Below are 21818 nucleotides of genomic sequence, written 5' to 3'. Positions count from 1 at the left end.
GTGCACTGATTTAAAGCAACGATATTCAAGTGATAGGCTGTTTTAAAACTCTTTACAATAAAACAAATAAGGTGACCCCTAAAGCCAGATGGAGATGGATACATTTGACGGGCATTCAGTCTTTATATTACTGTAGCATAGCTGCAGCAAATGCAGACCTACCTGTCACAAGAATAAAGGTTACCATAATGAGATAGATGATAGGTCTATATGCATTGTGAACTGCACTCCATACTGAGATGGGCTGTCTGTCCCCACCATGAAAATTGATGATTCATCATGCAGAGGCCGTAGAAGCCAGATTTAGACATCACATATAATTGAACAGTTCCATTTCACTCCATGCTGTTCATATAAATAATTTATCGTAATTTACCGGTTTCTAGCAGTTATCACGGAAAAGGGACTGGTTTTGGGCAGTAAATCCCAGTAAATCTCAGCAACCGGTTTCCCTCCATTAAATTCTAGTCTACATTTAGTCATCTGTTAGGCCCTGTGCTGAATTTGAATCATTCTGATCTGCCCAACAACAGGGGAAAGTATAAAGTAATCTCTTGAATTTTCAGTTGTAAAATAATGGGTGGCTGTACTCCAATTCACAGCATAATTTACCAAGCGATATATCTTTCTTTAAAGGCACCGAGCAACATGAAGGCAGTGCTACAAGCAGGCTGGCTGTTCACTGTAGCTATTGGCAACTTTATTGTCCTTATTGTGGCTGACATTGCACAGATTGAAGAACAGGTACAGTGCCACTACACTACACTCTCCTGATAACTCTCTCATAACACTCATAGCACTCCTGCAGCATGTGGTCCGTGTATAGGGCGAGCCATCCCTCTATGGGTGAAATTTTACCTCTATGGGTGAAAGAGCTGAAGTATTCAGTGCCCATGAAGCATACCTCAAGGGCCAGATCTGTTCAAATCGTTGTGTTTTTTCCTCCTGCAGTGGGCAGAGTTTGTCCTCTTCGCCTCCCTCCTAGTGGCAGTATGTGTCATCTTCTCCATCATGGCCTATTTCTATACCTACATGGACCCTGCAGAGATCGAGGCCCAGTTCAGGGACAAAGATGGTACGGAAGAATCAGACAAAGAGGAGCTTCAAATGCAGAAGAAAGATTCCGTAGCCCATCACAATGAAGATGATTAAGCCTAACAAACGAAACTCTCAATTCATCTGTCAATTTGCATAAGTGTGTGTGCGTGCGTGCGTGCGTGCATGCATGCGTGCGAGAGGGGATTAGAGAAAGCGGGAATTACATGAATTTGAGAAAATACACACATCAAATGCAAGCAGAAAGAAAAACATGGTCATAAAAAAACACATTAGTAATAAGGTCCTCAAACAGCTTTCTGAATTGCCAAAGGCACCAAAACATTTTGAAGATTGTTCCACAAATAAGGTGCAAGAAAACTAAAATTGTATTTATCTAACTCAGTAGAGACCAAAGGAATTTCCAGAGTTATCCATCCCTGACACCCTGTGTGGTAACTCGCACTGTATGTCTAAAGTTTAGTATTGATCTTAGGTACAGTAGGACTTTTTGTAAAAGGGCTTTATAAAACATAGCAATGATCAACCATCAAAGAGGTCCAACCAACTTTCTGGTAGAGAATGCAGTGAGTACAAAAATGGTTGTCTTTAATAAAGTGGTGAGTACTGTGAAAAACTGCATCTAAAGGCTTTAATGAAGTGGCAGCTGCATTCATATAGATGATGTCATTATAGTCTAGGACCAATAAGAATGACAACTGAATAATCCGATTTCTACTATTAGCGAGAGGATAGAAGAAACCCATTTTTATTCTCAGCTTCTTAAATAACTCCAATATACTTTGTACAAAACAGCTTTTAATCTATCCAGATGCCCAGATATTTGTAAGCAGAGACGTAATCAATGTGGACACCATCCAAAGTACACATGCTTAAATCATTGAGAACAACAGATACAGTACTTAGTTTAACCTGCATTCAATACTAATTTCAGGTCAATAAAGTTTTCCTGTAATACAATGAAGGCAGACTGTCATTCAGATAGAGCATGGTCAACCATAGGGGCAATAGCATACACAACAGTATCATTGGTATTAAATTGCAGGTTACAATTGTTTTTACAGATTTGTTAAAGTAAACAGGGATTCATTTTAAGGATTCATTTTAGCTTGGCAAGAAAGGCAAGGGTCACCACCTTTGTGAAGGGGGATTACATGGGCAGTCTTCTAAACCTTGGGGATAGTATGAGATATAATCATCAGGTAACGAAATATGGGTTAATTATTCAGCAATCAGGGGGCATAAAAAATGGATCAAACATATCAGCCCCAATAACAAGGCATCTAGTACATCACAGAAAGTAAATAGTTGAATACCAATGCTATTATATTATAGTCTTGATATGCACAAAATAACTGCTCCAAGTATGGTGCAGAGAGGGAAAAGGGCATTGGTACTATATTTAAGATACATTTAAAGTCCAGACTTTTTAAAGCTTTCAGCTGTGAAAGAAAATAACAAAACATTACAAATGGAACCATATGTTATTTCTTAAAAGTCTAAGCTATTGGGGGAGGGGATCCCTTTAGGTATAAAAAAAAAAATATATATATATATATATATATATATATATATATATATATATATATATATATATATATATATATATATATATATATATATATATATATATATATATATTTATATTTATATATATAAATGAATAGTCTCCATTTTGATAGTCTCCCCTTTCGGACGCTACAGACGTTTTCGTGAGAAGACCGATTTTCGGGATGGAGTCACCTTTCACCGCAGATGTGGAAGTTCGACATCGGCAGATGGGTGGATTGAGACACATCCAATGCAAAAAAACATATCTCTAGCTTAACCTGATGGATTTTGATGAGGATTTTTTTATTATGTTACTTACATTGTACTTGAGTAAAAGTAAAGATACCTAATGGAAAATTACTCAAGTAAAAGTGAAAATTACCCAGTAAAATACTACTTGAGTAAAAGTCTAAAAGTATTTGGTTTTAAATATACTTAAGTATCAAAAGTAAAAGTATAAATAATTTCAAAGTAGTACTTTAAAGTATTTTTTACTTAAGTACTTTACACCACTGCCCACCAGTGCATCAATCGGCTCTAAGGGGTTATTAAAATAACTGTAAAACATCCCAATGTCCCAATGTATCTAGATCAGGATTCATTTTGTACACTTGTATATGCTGCATTCTTTTTATATAGAAGTTAGTGTGTATTAAAAAACACATTTTTCTTGATTTTATTAAATATCTGGAACAATTGTTTTCCTTGTCATTGCTTTAAAAAACATGAAGAGACCATTTTTGTCATGGCTGTTATTTAAGCTCACTTACATTAATCTAATCTGTCTGGGGATAATTGTGCATAATAACATCCTGTCCTTGTGATTGGCCTTAGACTATAACATAAATGTTGAAAGGAGTGCTGGCTATGCATAAGCCAGTAAATTATAACAGTGATATTTAGGGACATAATTAGACAATATTGACCTCCCCACCTGTTCAAGTTGGTACATTTCCATTTGTCCCATGTGTTGGACCAGTGTGCTTGCTCCCAGAAAGCTCCAATGTAACTACTTCCCAAATAGGGTTACTGGCTTCTGATATTTGAAGAAAAATATGTATAAATGTATACATTTTACTGAAGGGATACAGGGCATACCTGGTTGTCAGTAGTTACCACATCCACAAAGTCAATAAATGTAATCAAACATTTGCTTTTTCGTCTTAATGTAAGGTTAGACATAAGGTTAGCAATGTGGTTAAGATTATGGTTATGTTTAAAATCAGATTTTAAGAAGATACATTTTTAATATGCATGGTTTAGCCATAACTATGACTTTGTGGATGTGGTAACTAGTGACGACCGTCATCCCTTCGTTCTATGACGTTATAGCACAGCTGTAGTTTTTCTGAAGTGTGATTGGTTCCCCTTATATGTGAATGACAGCAGTCAAGATGGCGGACGGCAATAGAGAAAAGTGATGAGGACAGGACAACAAATGATACAACTAGCCTAAATTTAGACATTCAATATCTTATGATTATACTCACTGTTCACCCGATATTTGCGAAAACGTTGCGAATTAATCAGACTTGTGTGGAATGAGCGCAGAACCTAGTTTGCGCATATGTTAAAGATTTAGGTAGCTAGCTAGCCAGCTGCTAACGTTATCTGCGGAAGAAGAGGCACGTTGCAGCCAAAAAACAAGCACTGTTTTTGAGCTGATTGCGTGGTAGACTTTTGTAAATTCGGTCACCGATTATAATACCTATAACGCAAGGTAACGTTAGCTTGGCATAAACAGCGTTGCGTTCTCCGATTTGGGCTTGCTAGATAGCGAACTCGATTAGCTATTTTTTCTATCTAGCTAGCGTCAACTGAGTGGGGATTTTTTTTTTTACTGACGACATGGCTCACTCCCCGGTTCAGAGTGGCATTCCGGGGATGCAGGTAAGTTATTTCACCGTCCTTTCAGCTCATCAAGTGGTTGGTCTCCTTACATTTCGTTGCAATACTTTAAGCGTTTAGCATACTCCCTAGCTACTGTAACGTCGTTACTGACTCAAGGAAGTCGACTTTATTATTGATATTGTCACACCCACACTAGCCAGTTTTAACTCGTTTCTTTATTTACCAGCCAGTCCACTATGGCAAGACATAAGGTATTAATGAGGCCGCTCTATTTAGTCATATGAATGTTGAGCAGAGATGTGGCTATATTTGCCCCATGTTGCAGCATGTCTCTGCCAGTGCTGCTGTAGTCCTTCAGAATCCAAGAGTAGAATACTTAAATATCCCTTTAATACTAAGACATTTTACCAAACCGCCAACTCTTTATATCTGAAAGGTATTATCAAATTCAAAAATTTTCTGCCAAACCACCTAGTAATTATTTCAGCGAAGTTCTACCTACACGCTTTAGTATTCCCGAACTGACAAGTTAAACATCTGTCGTTCTGCCCCTGTCCCTAGGCCGTCATTGAAAATAAGAATTTGTTCTTAATTAACTGACTTGCCTAGATAAATAACGGTAAAGTAAGAAACGTAGCCGCAATGCTGAGGTGGCATACACTAAAGTCTTGGTTGCTAGGCAGCGCCTCGTTGGCAGTTCTAAACTTTGCGAGGCATGTCACTTCGCTCATCACTAAGCAGTGGTGTTAAAATACTTTAAAGTACTACTTCAGTCGTTTTTCTGTGATATCTGTACTTTACTATTTCAATTTGACAACTTTTACTTCACTACATTCCTAAATCAAATTTACTTTTTACGCCATACATTTTTCATTACAAACAAAAGTACATTTACTCACTTATCAAGAGAACATCCCTGGTCATCCCTATTGCCTCTGATCTGGCGTACTCACTAAACACAAATGCTTTGTTTGTAAATTATGTCAGTGTTGGAGTGTGCCCCTGGCTATCTGTAAATAAATATTAAAAAACAAGGAAATCTACTTAATATAAAGAATTTGACATTCTTTTTACTTTTGATACTTAAGGATATTTTAAACCAAATGTGTTTATACTTACGTAGTATTTTACTGGGTGACTTTTACATTAATAGAAAATGACTTGAGTATCTTTACTTTGAATCAAGTTTGACAATTGGGTACTTGTTCCACCATTGCTACTACACGTGCACTGTTTTCTTAACTTCAACTGGATGGCTCCATAAAGAATTACTGTGGGAAAAATATAACTGAATAAGGTAAAGATTGGGGAAAAACGAGGCTAATGCAATTAATATAAGGCATGTATCAAATAGTTTCTTACTGAAACTCCCAAACTCAATCAATCCTTGTAATATGTTTGAAGCAATAGGCTATATACCCATATCTGGTCAGTTAGATGATCATTTCAGAACTGTTTTGATTGGGACAGCTACATCACACTGCGTAAGACAAGCATGGGGGCTCATCTTGATAAATCAATCCATGTCAGATTGTTTTCAATTAATTTCCGTTTGGATATTGGTTAGGCTCAAATTCAAATCAAATGTCACGTCCACTACAGCCCCTTACTGTGAAATGCTTACTTACAAGCCCTTAACCAACGATGCAGTTTTAAGAAAAATAAGAGTTAAGAAAAATATTTACTAAATAAACTAAAGTAAAAAATGAAAGAGCAACAATAAAATAACAATAAGGATGCAATATACAGGGGTGGCAGGTATCCTAGTGAAAGAGCTTTGGGCCAGTAACTGAAAGGTTGCTTGGATCGAATCCCCGAGCTGACAAGGTAAAAATATGTTGTTCTTCCCCTGAACAAGGCAGTTAACCCACCGTTCCTGAGCCGTCATTGTAAATACGAAGTCGCATAATTAAATAAAAAAATACAGGGGGTGCTGGTACCGAGTCAATGTGCGGGGGTACAGGTTAGTCGAGGTAATATGTAGGTAGGGGTAAAATGACTATGCATAGATAATAAACAGCGAGTAGTAGAAGCAGCAGTATAGTCCAGGTAGCCATTTGATTAGCTGTTAAGCAGTCTTATGGCTTGGTGGTAGAAGCCTTGTGGACCTAGACATGGCTCTCCGGTACCGCTTGCCGTGCGGGTGCAGAGAGAAGTCTATGGCTAGGGTGGCTGGAGTATATGGCAATTTTTTTGGGTCCTTCCTCTGACACGCCTGGTATAGAGGTCCTGGGTGGCAGGAAACTTGGCCCCAGTGATGTACTGGGCCGTAGGCACTACCCTCTGTAGGGCCTTGCGGTCGGAGGCTGAGCAGTTGCCATACCAGGTGGTGATGAAACCAGTCAGGTTGCTCTCGATGGTGCCGCTGTAGAAATTTGAGGATCTGAGGGGGAATTGTTGATGTCGTGTCCTTCACAACTGTCTTGGAGTGTTTGGATCATGATAGTTTGTTGATGTGGACACCAAGGAACTTGAAGCTCTCAACCTGCTCCACTACAGCCCCGTCGATGAATGCGGGTGTGCTGTGCCCTCCTTTTCCTGTAGTCCACGATCATCTCCTTTGTCTTGATCACGTTGAGGGAGAGGTTGTATTCCTGGCACCACACTTCCAGATCTCTGAGCTCCTCCCTATAGGCTGTCTCATCATTGTTGGTGATCAGGCCTACCGCTGTTGTCATCGGCAAACTTAATGATGGTGTTGGACTCGTGTCTGGTCGTGCAGTAATGAGCGAACAGGGAGTACAGGAGGGGACTGAGCACTTACCCCTGAGGGGCCCCTGTGTTGAGGATCAGCGTGGTGGCTGTGGTGTTACCTACCCTTACCATCAGGAAGTGCAGGACCCAGTTGCAGAGGGAGGGGTTTAGTCCCAGGGTCTTTAGCTTAGTGACGAGCTTTGTGGGCACTATGGTGTTTTTCACTAAATGTAATCCATAGAAGGGTCCTTCTAGAGGAAGGATTGTTGATTTATATTTTACATTTGTATCTTAACTTTAAAAGCAGAAATTCCACTGGAACTTTGCTAGGCCCCTAGAGAATATTATGTTCAAGTATATATTTAAAAATTTGCCAAATCAAAAATTGTATTTTCTATATTCAGGTTTATATTTTGTTGCGATGCACGATATATAGGTGTGCCTATCGGAATCGTCCGATATTAGTTAAAAATGCCAGCATCGGCCCGATGTCATGTTAAATGCCGCCGACGTCGGTTTTGCACAAAGCTGACGTGCATACCTATAATAACGTAGGTAGATGACGTCATGACGCCACGAAAAATACAGTGCTACACAGAACAAAAGTAGAAAAATACTAAGTGCACTTCCAACAACTGAACAAGTTCAAGTCGAGCAGTCATTTGAAAGAGTAAGAACATTTCAGCAAGACAACTCAAAGGCGAAATCCATTAACGCCAAGCTAATGGAATTCATTGCCCTTGACAAGCAACCATTCTCTGTCATGCATGATGATGGCTTTTGCCGACTGGTCGAGCACCGGTACACACTACCAAGTAGGCGCTAGTTTTCAGATGTAGCCCTACCGGAGTTACACAGTATTGTTGAGACGCACATCCGTGAGCTATGGGCGTCGCTGCTATTAGCTTCACGACTGACATTTGGACCAGCGACGTCTGCCCCATGAGCATGCTGAGTCTGACAGCACAGTGGGTCGACAAGGATTTCCTACTGAGGAAAGCCGTATTGCATGCTCAAAAATGTGTTTGTTCTTGTTCTCATACTGCCGCAGCCATTTCAATGGCATTTGAGAACATGTTTGAAACTTGGAAACATGAACTCACTCCTAGCTCCTTTCGAACAACTGACTTGAGAAATAAGCTAATCGTCTGCGGCAGACGTGATACTATCTGTCATGGCATTGAAATGCCTGCTCAAAAAAACTACCGACAGACCATGGGGTTAAAACGTACAAAAGTACTCGAGGCTGTAAACAATCGATTTGGTGGCATTCTCTCTGAGCCTCTTTACAGTGTTGCCATCATGCACGATGCTGGGTACAAAGGCCGCTACTTCGATGCAGACCAGAAACAGGGTTTACGTGAACTGTTACATACGCAACTGGACCAGATGGAAACAGACAGTGACAATGAGCACAGAGGGAGAGGCCATGGACAGACAGACAGAGCTGAAACTTCACTGCTTGACATGTATGATGAAATCCTGGTTGAGAAGGAAATGACTGATCAAATGAACAATGAAACAGCACAGCAAGTAAGTGACATAAATGGATTTTGATTGTTTTACTGGTAATGGGGACATGTGTAAATGCCAACAACTTTTTGTAGTGTGTGTATCCTTTAACTAGGCAAGTAAGTTAAGAACAAATTCTTATTTACAATGACTGCCTACCCCCGCCAAACCCAGACCACGCTGGGCCAATTGTGCGCCGCCCTATGGGACTCCCAATCACGACCGGATGTGATACAGCCTGGATTCGAACCAGGGAATGCAATAACGCCTCTTGCACTGCGATGCACTTCCTTAGACTAACTATTTAACTGGACTAGAATGCTTAAAATATAGCAAAAAAAAATGTAATATCGGATATCTATATCGGGGTTTTTTGGCAAGGAAAATATCGGAATAGGCCAAAAATGTCATTGGTGCATCTCTAATATTTTCCAATCTTCATACATAAATCATTTGCTGATATTAATTTAAATACTACTCATTACAGAGCAAGTGGTAAAGCTTCATGACACCAGTTTTTGCTTTGTAGCACTTACAGATGAAATATTATGGTGTCTTAAAGGAGGCCTGGGTAAGGCCATAAAGGTCACACATGCTCCAACGTCAATGAATGATTTCTCCATTATGCTTTAATGTCAACAATACTCCAAAGGATCTTCTGTTGATTATGTTTTGTGAAATTCCCCAATATCATGGTTTTGTTCTAGTTTCGTGAGGAATCACCCGCATGATATTGAGGTGTCTGCCATTTTATGAGGCAGTGGAAAGTAAGTCTTTACTTTTTAACAAGAACTGCCAGGATATGACTTATCTTGTAAAAGCTAGGTCTTTCCCCATTCAGACAATGGACATAAGACTGACATTCTCATGGGAGCATCTTGGCATAGCCTTGAGTAGGGCTGTGACAGTCCATGCAATTTTGGATGACTATTATTGGTTAGGCAAATGACCATTGTCATATGTAATTTTACATTTTTGAGGCACATTTTTTCTTCGTCGACACTCTTGACTTCATGTGCTGCTGCTGCAGGAGGGAGGGCATTGTCTGGGAAACCAAACACTTGTTGGCTTGTTTCAGCAAGGACCAAAAGTTTCGTCATGTTGTAAAGGGTCCAGGTAACCGCGGAAAAGGGCTCAATTGCGCAAATGCCTGGCTGCCCAGTTGTCAGTCAGCTGTTCGTTTCACCCATGTTTTTAATTCTAATGATTGCCAGTTATTTAAGTTTCATGACGGTCTTCGTCCATAATTGTCGGTTACACAATTATACGCTAATTGTGCCAGCCCTAGACTTGCTGCATGAATAGAGTCATGTTTCACCTCCATACTGTCCTCTCCTGAATAGTGGCAACCTGGTTCATGCTGTGTCCATCATGGGCTTGGAGAGCAGGTCCAGAGAGGGTGATATGGGTTTGGGGGGGGTGAGCTTCAGCGCTCAGGGCGCGGACTGACTGCAGTGGACCACACAATCGGGTGGTGCAGCTGGTAGAGGATCAAACGCATGCTTTTAGAGGGAGGTTTCGGGCAGCTTTAGCAGTCGTGATAAACCTGCTGACTGTGGGAACAGCAAGTGTTTTTCCAGCATGTGGAATCTGTAGTAACAGTGCCCAGTGTTGTTTTTCCCCATTGTGACCACAAGTCAGACTCAACAGGATGATTTTCACCTGGATGACCACTGCTGTTTTGGGCTTTTGTTTGCCTTGCTTCATTTTTCTTCACCCCCGCCCCTTTCAGTCTCTTGACTTAAGGCTCTCTTGGAAACTCAAGTTAATGAGTCCTCTTTCCCTTCTTTGTGACAGATTTACAACATTCTCTATGGGGATGTCTTGAGAGCAATGGCTGCACAGGCATTGTTTATCTGGTAAATTAAACTATAATTCTGGTGCAAGCAAATCAAGTCAATCTTCAGAATGTCTCTTAATGGGTATCAAAATGGTATTAGTGTTTAGGAATATGAAATCTTTATGCCTCTATTGAAATTAATTGGACATCGTCCGTCGATTTGTAAAGCGGTATTGTGACTGGGAAATGTTCCTTCACACTATTTTATGCTGCAACAAAAGTGCTTCTGCTTCAGGCAGTTAATCATTGCACTGCATGAAGTATAAAGATGTTATTGGTTCCAACTTTTGGGACTGTAAAACTGGGACTTCCCCAGATTAACTTGTATTATAGCATTTCATGATCGGCCTAATGAAGCATGAAGAACTGAACGCAGGCTACGCAGCCCTAATACATTTATATTCTAGTCATTTATTAGCAGAGTACGTTGTGCAAAGCCTATATAGCTATTATGTGTCCTTGCACTCACGCGCTACAGGTTCATAAATGCAACTCATATCTTTAGCGCCTTGAATGAAATCATTATCTTGAAGAGCGAGGCACCTTTGCAACCCGCTAGTGTTGGACGGGCACGCTTTGCATTGAATAGTCAGCCTGGGTAATATTTGGTAACACTTTATTTCACCCCCCCCCCCTCCCCCTGTCATAAGGCCTAATGTCATAAAATGAACATAGCAGATCATAAATAGACATGACCACACTAGGCTAATTTAAATGTACCACGGCGTGCTCCTCTGCAGTGTCAATGTTTATGTTAAGTTTTGTTTCACTTCTACAGTCTACGTCTTGTCATTTGCTCTAAAAGGGCCTAGCTGGTTTGAAATGCAATATACACATTTTGTTGACCTTGTTAACCCAGATATGAAACTTTATTTGTATTTTCTATTTATTTTTATAAATAGGTAGGGCTGAGACTTGCCAGGGACCTCATTACACAGATGCTGATGTGATATGGGACAAGAAAAGAGGGAGCCATGAGAAAACAAGTTTTGATCAGTCATGGAAATAAGTCCTGAAAAAATTAAATTAAATTTTTAAAATGTTGAAGGTTAAAAATAATATTGCAATATTGTCAAAAGGATATGATATATTGGCAAATATCTATTGTTTTTCCACAGCACTATTTTCTTTTTTAGGCCTATGATCTAAACCCAAACAGGCTACAACCAGAAACTAAAAACCTTTGCTAAATCTCTTGATTGCATGGTCCTTATTTACCTGGGATTGAACCATGCCTGCTCTGCTGTTTTTACTCCAACCCACTTTTGTTTCTTTCCTTCCCTCAGAACTTTAAAGCTGATCCGGAGGAGCTGTTCACCAAGCTGGAGAGAATAGGGAAAGGTTCTTTTGGAGAGGTGTTCAAAGGCATTGACAATCGGACTCAGAAAGTAGTGGCCATTAAGATAATTGACCTTGAGGAGGCGGAGGATGAAATCGAAGACATCCAACAGGAAATTACAGTCCTCAGCCAGTGTGACAGTCCCTTCGTTACCAAGTATTATGGCTCATATCTGAAGGTAACTTGACTCAACCAAATGTAATACCAGAATGCTGTGAGAAAGGATTTAGGCTAGATGGTCAATCCACAAATTGTCCTTAAAATAATTTTGTGTAGTTTTTTAAAAGTATAGTTGTCAGTGGTGGGATGTGTAACAATTGCAGACAACTGTATGTGGGTCAATAAATCATTCATACGGTCAATGGGACAAGGCTCCCATGAATTGTGCCTGAGCATTAGGCCTATGGCATGGATTGGCTCTGGTGCTGACGAACAGAACACACAAGCATACATCACACTTCCCTTCACATTGGCCTATATTACCTTCAATGCATGTCATGCAAAGACAGGAACACTATGAAAAAGCAAGAGACATTGAGCATCCTGTGTTGACTTGATTGTGAGAGATTGCATAATTTCCTGGCCTCTGTTGCTGTCAACCATAAGTTTGAAGTGAATGTGGAGTAGATCCGAGTACTAGTAGACTTACATGTGATGGGGCTTAAGTGGCTCTCACAGAGCATGTTGTGTGTTAGTGGTTTACTTAAGGCCAGTGGGGAGAGTGCCAGTGGGCTGTCGGGTCCAGTTGTGCTGATGGATGGATGAAGAGGGAGGGAGGCTAGCGTTGCGTGACTAACAGTGGGGCAGGCAGCAGGTGCTACTCCAGCCCTCGGCGCGCTGGATCACACGGCTCAGACCCCAACATCTGCTCAGAGAGAGCGAGAGAGCCGCCTGACAGCCTTCCAGCTCTGCTCTGGAGAAGCCAGCCAGCTAGCAACAGCCGGGCTCATTCTGCCCATACCCTGTTCAGACAGACAATTAGCCTGTAGCCTAAAGCACTATCAGGCCTTCCAAGGGCGTCCATGCACACTGATCTTATGCCATCTCTGATAAGGTAGGCCAATCATGTAGAACAGGGGTGTCAAACATACGGTCTGTCCCGTGAGGGGATCCAATCTAGCTCGAGGGTGGTTTTGACTTGTGGAAATAATGGACCTACGTTTCTTTACTGTGTGTCGATTATTAGCGAGCTGGACATTTTGACAACTAGGAAGTATAACCACAAGGCCTACATTACCTGTCTATAAGGGGGAAATCACTTCCGCAGCATGCACGGCCATTTAGAAACAAAAATGGCCACTCGGGCAGAATGCCCTTAATGACATAGAAGTTATATTATAAATAAACCATATTGCAACCTGTCAACAGAGGTTTCAATTTGGTTCATTGATCTATTATTCAGATATTTCCCCCCTGACTTCCAACCTTTTGGTATAGAAGTTTTCTTCTGCGGAGTTGGTCATGTAGTATTTTATATTTGTGCCGGATCATTGCTCTTCCTTATGGGCCGTATGAGTGCATAGGCTACTTCCTAATCTCTCGGGTGTTTTTAGCTGTGAGGGTTTGGGTCAGTGCATGGCTGTATATCTAGTATTGTGTAAGGATCAGCCACCAGCATCTAAAACATAAACTCTTCCACATTGCTACTAGTGAGGAGACACTTCTCAAGACCCCAGGTGACGTGCTCTGTCTGATGGAGGCTATTGAGTGTGTGTAACTCTCATGTCTGCTCTCAGCGTAGGCTTGCTCCCTCCCTAAGACGAAGGGGTTCTTCTCCCATGTGATTGGCTCAGTGCAGGGCCCATTACTTCACCTACTGTTTGATTGGGTTATGGTTTACATATGAAATGCTCTGTCTGCTCCCATACTGAGGATACTTTCTGGTTAGTTAGTATGTCAAGGTGCTGCTGATACACTTTCAAAACAGGCTACATCTCAGACTGGAGAGGTTCCTGCCAGGGAGACTGACTGATTTATGGATCATAAAGTCTGAATGGTCTTGCATTTTGACATTTTGGCCTAACCACTGGACTGGTATATCTAGAACCTCACTTAGTATTTATTTGACTTAAGGCTAGCCTCCCTTTTAGAAATGGTGTATAATGCTCTCTCAAGGTTATCGAGTCTGCTATAATAACATATAGGCCTAAACTGTCCTATTGGATGCCAGGCTTTAGGTCACTACACCTAAGGAAAGCATAGGGGCTTCAGCCGTACTTCATTTCCTCCTCCAAAACACATTGTTAATGTGCTGCTTTATTGAACTGCACTTGGTCCAGGCGTCAGTAGGCTGTTATGGCTTCATACCTTAAATGACCTAATTGTCCGTTATCTAATATGATCCCTGATGCGGCCAGATGTGCTGTGATTGGCTCGCCCCGACTCACTGGGGGAAGGGATGGCTGAAGTGCTTAGCTTAAGCTGCCTTTTAATATGTATGAAAATTGTTGAATTTTTATGAAAGTGGAGGGAGGAGATTAGCGCTGTCTTGATTTTGAGATTTAATTTCCCCCTTCCACTCTATTCCAGTATAATGCTAAATTATAACTGTACAGGTTGATCTGTTTTAATGGAGACTCTGTGTAATTTCTAAAATCATTCTCATTTTCAGGATGCAAAATTATGGATTATAATGGAATATTTAGGAGGAGGATCAGCTCTGGATTTGGTAAGTTTCCCTAAGATTGAGGTGATGTAGGCCTACACAATCCAAAGGCTATAATTAAGCAATCTGGCACGAGGAGGTGTGGTATATTGGCCATATAACTGCTGTTCTTATGCACGACGCATCGCGGAGTGCCTGGATACAACCATTAACAGTGGTTAATTAGCCATAAACCACAAATCCCCGATGTACCTTATTGCTGTTATAAACTGGTTACCAACGTCATTTAAAGCGGTAAAAATAAATGTTTTGTCATACCCCTGGTATACGGTCTCATTCCACGGCTGACAGCCAATCAGCATTCAGGGCTGGAACCACCCAGTTTATAATCACATTTCAGTCACTGTGCATGCAAGTATCTAACCAAATATTGGTTCAGGAAGACCCTTGACACAAGCCTTCTTTCTGTTTCAGTTGGAGCCGGGTGCCTTGGACGAAACCCAAATTGCCACAATTGTCAGAGAGATCCTGAAGGGGCTTGAGTACCTGCACTCTGAAAAGAAAATCCACCGAGATATTAAAGGTACTGTTAAGAACACTTAGTTTCATCCCATTAGCAACATATTACATCTTAACATAGTATTGTCTCAGTTTAGATGTCTGGACAACTGTCTAACTTAACTGTGTTTTCCCCCCAGCCGCCAACGTGTTGCTGTCGGAGCAAGGAGACGTGAAGCTGGCAGACTTTGGAGTGGCGGGGCAGTTAACGGACACTCAGATAAAGAGGAACACGTTCGTGGGCACTCCGTTCTGGATGGCACCTGAAGTCATAAAACAGTCTGCGTACGACTCAAAGGTCCGAAATACCACTAGCTCTCTCTCAGGTTCCAGGTTAAGATGAAATGGCAGTTCATAGGTTCATCCACGTGTTATGGAATGTCAACACAGTTTTGAATACTAACTCTGTTTTCCATAATTATCCAATGAGGATGTCGTCCGTCCGTCCCCCCCCCCCCCCCCCGGTACTGAAATGTGCTGTGTAGAGTCATTGCAGGTGTAGCTTCAGCTCTGTGACCTGCTTTGATCACACTGGAAGTCCGTGCACAGTGCTGCACACAGATGGAAATATCACCAGGCACATTAGGAACGGCCACAACTCGGCACCTTGCGGATAACCAGAAACACCACACTGTCTCATCCCGGGTTGACTGTAGTTCCTTAAATGGGCTATTACAGCCTTAGTTGATATTGGCCCACTAAATCGGGTCTTTCTAGTGTGTGTGAATGTTGTTACAAGCTCGAGTGTTAATGTGTGAATATAAAATGCCACCCTCCATCTTTTGAGTAAAAATCTGTAGTCACATCTCAAGAAGTGTTATTTATCACTTATCATCCAGTGACTCGTGCCGTCTGGAGATCAGTTGCATCACCAAACCGGCCCTGTTGGTATTTCCTGTTACGTTTTTGAAGTGTGTAGTGGGAGTGTGACGAATTTGTACTCAAAACGTTCTCCCTTTTTATTGTTGTCTCAGGCGGATATCTGGTCGCTAGGCATAACGGCCATAGAGCTAGCCAAAGGAGAGCCGCCCCACTCAGAGCTCCACCCTATGAAGGTCTTATTCCTCATCCCAAAGAACAACCCGCCCACGCTGGAAGGAAACTACTGCAAACCCCTCAAAGAATTCATTGAAGCCTGTTTGAACAAAGAGCCCAGCTTTGTAAGTGGTGTTTGGGGAGAAATTGAGCTCAAATTGCCATTCTGATAATGGTCTTCTTTCTAGAAAGTCGACCCTTTGTACATTATGCAAAGATGCTAATGTAGAGCACATCCAATATTTACACTTGCTTGACACTCTGCGCCTCCTCAGAGGCCAACTGCCAAAGAGCTGCTGAAACACAAGCTGATCGTCCGGCACGCCAAGAAGACATCCTACCTTTCAGAGCTGGTGGACAAGTACAAGAGGTGGAAAGCAGAGCAGTCTCGGGAGGAATCCAGCGACGATGAGTCGGACTCGTAAGTCATTCTCATTTGGTCCCTTCGTCTGTCCTCTAGTGTTGTTCATCAGATCGTGGTCACTCTTTTTTTTCTCTGTAATTCACACAGAAGGGGTGGTTTACCAGATTGTGTTTTGGAACAGTTTACTGATACGCTCTTTTTAAAGGTGCGTGCTTCAGACTGTGTCTCCATGTGAGGTTGTCTAAAGGTTATTGCCGTGTCTTTTCAGGGAGCAGGATGGCCAGGCGTCTGGAGGGAACGACTCTGGGAACGATGACTGGATCTTCAACACCATCAGGGAGAAGGACCCCAAGAAGTTCCAGAACGGAGCCGCCCAGCCTGATGAGCTGGAGAGGAACAAGGTAAGATGACACCTGGTTGAAATAGCAATATAACAAGTCGTATGAAAGAGGATTCAAGAGAAAAATGTAACTTAGTTTGGGAGTTTGATTCTCATGGTTATTCTCACCCCAAATGCTGATTTTAAGCATAGTGTATACATCAAGGTTTCTTTATTTTTAAATATACATCATGTTCTAACTAAAGTAGTTCAGGAAGTGGTTTCTGGGCGTTTTCAATCTCATGTGGTGTCTGTTCAGTCTGCTGACCTTACTCTTCTGCTTTTTCTTATTTAACTCTTTCTCTTTGCCATTGTTGTAAAATGAGTTATACTTCCTTTTTCAGGTGCAAGAAAGTCCAAAGAGGCCTTTGTCACAGAGCTTGTCCACTATAATTTCCCCTTTGTTTTCTGAGGTAAGAATGTATTTATGCAAATTTAGGGTATCTTCTGACCTCTTGTGGTAATCCCATTTCTATTTTTATTATTTCACTGAAAGGTATGAGAGAATCTGTCAAGTTAAATTATTCAGTGTCAAACTGTTCTGAGATCTGTGTTGAAGCTTTTGAGGCTACAGCTGCACACCATGCACATATATAGAGCCCCACCGTGGAGGTGTCATAATAACCATAAAACCTAGTGGTCAAACGAGGAAATGGTTCCAATTGTTTTTACACTATTTTTCCCATAGGATATTTTAGAAACACTTCAAACACTTCAAATGTTTTGTGTAGGCGTACCCTGGCGTGACGTTTTAATAACCATGTCAATCTCTCTCGGACAAGGTGACCTTTATCAATATATTGGGCTCTATTTACTCTCCGATTTGAATATGCTAATTACCATGGAAGTAGACTCAATGCAAAATGACAAATCCTTGCAAGCTCCTGCACGTCATCTCAACCTGAAACCTTCGCTGACAGTTATTGTCAATTTGAAACTTGCACAAGACAGTTCAAAGATTTGTTCATTTTTAAAGAAATGTTGCCAATTTATTCATTACTACATTTAGCTAACATAAGATGGTTAATCCAAAGATTCCTACCTTTGCCTCGATTCTGCAGTCTTGTCCACATAATCATGCCATTTGTAGTTCTTTATGATGGCCACATTAGCAGCTAATTAGCTTTTCATTTTGGGGGTTTAAATACATGTGAATATATTGATAAAAGTCAGCTTGTCCTAGAGAGATTTACATGGTTATAAAAATGTCACGCCAGGATGAGCGTACACGTAAAACGGCATTCATTTGAAGTGTTTTGAAAATCCCGTATGGTGGAAATACAATTGGAACAATTTCCCTGTTTAACCGCTAGGTTTTATGGGTATTATGACTTATACTGTGGTTCTCTATTAGGATGATCCAGTAAACCATGTGTCAAACTCATTCCACAGAGGGCCAAGTGTCTTAGGGTTTTCGCTCCTCACTCGTACTTGATTGAAGAGCACTAATTAGTAAACTCCCCTCACCTGCTTGTCTAGGTGTTAATTGAAAGAAAAAAAACAAACCCGCAGACTCTAGGCCCTACATGGAATGAGTTTGACAACCCTGCAGTAAACGGTCTCTCCTTCCCTTGCAGTTAAAAGAGAAGCAGGTTGAGGCGACCAATGGCAAGCCAGAGGCTGTAGATGAGTTGAGGGAGGCCATTTTCCTGGCAGAAGAGTCATATCCTGGCATCTCTGACTCCCTGGTGTCTGAACTAGTGCAGAGACTACAGAGGTAATGGCAATACCATCATTGCCACCATGATTGGATTTAGGTTATAGCTTCAAGTTTTCTGCTCATACATTTTCATTTTATTCCAGCATTCGGGTGCAGACCTGTTGTTTCTCACACCTCCATTCCAAGCTACGTCTTCCCATTTTTAATTCCCCCTTTGCTTCTGCAGGTTCTCTCTACCTGGGGCCGCCGCCTCTCAGTAAGACCTGCTGTGTCCAGCAACCATCCACCTCCCACCCATAGCAGCAGTCAGTCCATGGCCTCTGACATCAATAGCCAAGATGAAGTTTCCCAGGAAGTTCTCATCACTCATTCGCCTAAAGCAAAACCTCGACCCACTTTATCTCTACTTGTCCACGCCAACATATTGTCACATTGGGGACAGTCAGTGGCTAGTTGATAAGCTGTCACCTTAACTTCCACCTGCTGTAAGACATCTTAGTCTCATTAACTCCAACATGAGTGCAGTTTATTTTAGGGGGGGGGGGGGATTTCATTCACAATTCTTCTAAAAGAACCATTGATTAAAAGAAGTTGGTGTGGATTATTCTGAAATGTCTATCTGCAGCCTTGGGAGTATGTAACTTTCTTTAGTTGTTTGGTTGTGCGAGTCAGTGTGTGCGAGCGCATGTGAGCATCTCCCTTGATATCCTGTGAAATGTGCGGTGGAGATTTGAAGCATTCGTTTTGAAAACTCAGGTGTCCTGCTTTAAGTGGATGGGGTCCTCTGGGAGATGGAGAGAGCTCTGTTGGGTGGCTGTACAAACTTGTAAATAGGCACATTTTTACAGATATTGAGAAATAATGGCGTGTACGCAAAGGAATCACTGTGTACAAATGGCCAAATGCTTCTGTAGATATATTCTGTTAGAAAAGGTAAATATTTAAAAGACATAAATGGCCATAACTGAGATTGCCTTGCCTTTATTACTTGTTCTTTTGTATTTCAATCTTTGATTCCCTCTTGTTTTAATACATTTTTCGAGGACACCCATCCATTCAATGGCTGCCCCCTGTCCTGTTTTTACGTTGATTGGGTACCGATGTTACCTAAATGCTCTTTGACCTTTTTGAATTCACTATGTTATGGCTGTCATTGCAATGCGGTGGAGACCATAGAAACACAACCTGTCTAGCTGGATCACATCTAATCCTCTCCAGTCGACACACTGGATGCTGTGTTCCCAGCTTCATCTTCATGAGGCCACATGGATTTATGATGAGATGATGGTTGGATTGTTCCTCTGTCCATCACTTGTGTTAGATAAGCGCTTTTAGTTTAGCTCTATGGAAGGTTCCCCCTGCCCTCTCCTTTTAACATAGCAGTAACTTCAACTACTTAATCCTCAACAGACAAGTCTTCCTGGGAGCTGCAGTGGTACAATCGATTCCCTCTGTACCAACTGCTTGAATTGCACTTGGAAAATAAATGCCTTTTTATTGTAGACAAAGTAGCCATAGACGGTAGCATGAGAATTCTTGTATAGGCTATGTGTCATGCGACATAAGGTCTGTCCACCTGAAGCGGCACAGCTTTGAGAACAGTAGAACCGATATGATCTCCTGTAAATTGGATTCACACACACACACAGGGTTTAGTTGAAACGGATTGCAGAGGTGCGTTTAGTATATTCATACTAGTTGACGTCGCTGCTCATAGATCTAAAAAAGTAGCAGAAAGCCAGCAGCCATTAGGAAACATACTGCACTTCCCTGCTGCTACAGACTCAGTGTAGTTTGAAATGAATGTGCATGAAAAAATAGCTCCTGTGAATTGAACCGCACAGTATGCGTTGTAGCATACTACAGGACTTTGAACATGATGTCCTGGACCTTGAGTGTTAAAAGCCTTAGCATCTTTGGCGAGAGTGGAGTGCAGAGTCACAGCTTTAAAAAGATTTGAGCCAAGCCTCTTTTTTTGGTCAATTTTGGCCTTTTTGTAATTGGTAGAAATCCTGCAGCTATCAATACATGTATGCAGCAGTGTTTCAAATAAACAAATCGTGGCAAGGTGTTTAACTTTGAATCCCATTCTATCGCAGCATGGACAAATTAACGATTGACCTGCATTTAAATAAAAAAATATAGAATAGTTTTAGTTGCATATTTTACATGGTGTTAAATCCTATAAAGCACACCAATTCAGAAGTATGTACAGTGGGGGCTCCTATGGGATTTCAACAGCTACTGGGAACCTTTTATATTAGTGTTTAGACCAATTTTAGCTGTCCACTTTCCCTCTGAGTTTGGGCATTTGGGTTTGGAATTATCTTGCTTTATTAGTCCAAACTTAACTTGCAATCACATCCATCTAAGTAGTAAGTAGCCTATTATAAAAACTTATTTAATGTAAACCCCCCCCCCCCTTCATTATCAAATATTTCCTCTGACTTCTGTCTCCTGCTAGTAGGATTTGTAGGAATGGACTAGACCGCATGTTGTAGTTAATAAAGGAGGTACATCATGCATTTTCATTTTGGACTATACAAAAAAATATTCCCACATGAACATATTCCAAATAGTTGCCATTTACCCCATTTATTCTATTGAACTGTTTGCCAACATTTGACTGGACCCCTGAATCTATTTCAATTTTCCCCCTTTTGTCACATGTATGTAGACACACCTTTTTTGTTGTAATTTGCACCTTGTGGAGACTGTCCAGTTTGATTATCTGTTGCACTTTGTAAGCATTTCTTCAGGATTCAAGAAAACAATTGGTACTTGAGGCTGTAGTTCTTTTTTCGTTGTCATTTGTTAATTGATTACTACTGTACCTTTTTGAGTATGGCAATAAAGCAGAGGTCATCAGGTCACATTTCTCAGCGCAGGTATATTCTATGGAACAAGAATATTTTTCTAACTAAAGAGCAGTATTATAGTATAGAATAAAACCATTATTGTCCTGTTATTAATGATAGTTATCACAAAGTTGACATTTCATTTTCTGTAACATTGCTGACCGTTTATAGTCCTGTTTATAATCCTTGCTTATGTCACTCAAACACCAAGGTAATGGACTCTTTATAAGCTTTCAAGTGATTAAGAAAAATAAAAATCTAATGCAAATATAAATGGATGTCTTTGTGTGGAGCAGTATTGTTTTCTTAGCACCGGACAACAACAATAGGACACAGGTTGTTAGGGCACTATGGCACATTCCGTTCTCTTCTAATTCCGTTAGTTCCTTGGCCCGTATAACATCACCAAACAGGTGTGTAAATGCAGCCCGTGACAATGTGTAGGACAAAAGGCCCTGAAGTTTGATGGCTAATCTAAGGCAGCGAGACATGTCCGAATTGTCCATATAGAAATAA

General features: G+C 41.1%; 2 protein-coding genes across 2 annotated transcripts; both read left to right on the top strand.

The window, feature by feature from the left end:
* Window positions 1-645: 645 nt before the first annotated feature.
* Window positions 646-1152, top strand: LOC124044416 (solute carrier family 15 member 1-like). The gene is made up of 2 exons (XM_046364057.1): window positions 646-744; window positions 952-1152. Exons 1-2 carry the CDS (start codon window positions 649-651, stop codon window positions 1150-1152), a joined length of 297 nt encoding a protein of 98 aa, XP_046220013.1. The 5' UTR covers window positions 646-648.
* A 2830-nt stretch (window positions 1153-3982) lies between these two features.
* Window positions 3983-21580, top strand: LOC124043897 (serine/threonine-protein kinase 24-like). Its single transcript, XM_046363006.1, has 11 exons — window positions 3983-4497; window positions 11791-12021; window positions 14455-14511; window positions 14923-15031; window positions 15147-15304; window positions 15981-16166; window positions 16317-16462; window positions 16674-16806; window positions 17129-17197; window positions 18362-18501; window positions 18671-21580. The coding sequence occupies exons 1-11, from the start codon at window positions 4456-4458 to the stop codon at window positions 18702-18704; spliced, it is 1305 nt and encodes a 434-aa protein (XP_046218962.1). The 5' UTR covers window positions 3983-4455; the 3' UTR covers window positions 18705-21580.
* Window positions 21581-21818: the final 238 nt, after the last annotated feature.

Source organism: Oncorhynchus gorbuscha, linkage group LG09, assembly GCF_021184085.1.
Source record: "Oncorhynchus gorbuscha isolate QuinsamMale2020 ecotype Even-year linkage group LG09, OgorEven_v1.0, whole genome shotgun sequence".
In the NCBI taxonomy this organism is placed as follows: domain Eukaryota; kingdom Metazoa; phylum Chordata; class Actinopteri; order Salmoniformes; family Salmonidae; genus Oncorhynchus; species Oncorhynchus gorbuscha.
Note: the sequence above shows the minus strand (reverse complement) of the source record. Positions and strands in the feature narration are given on the sequence as shown.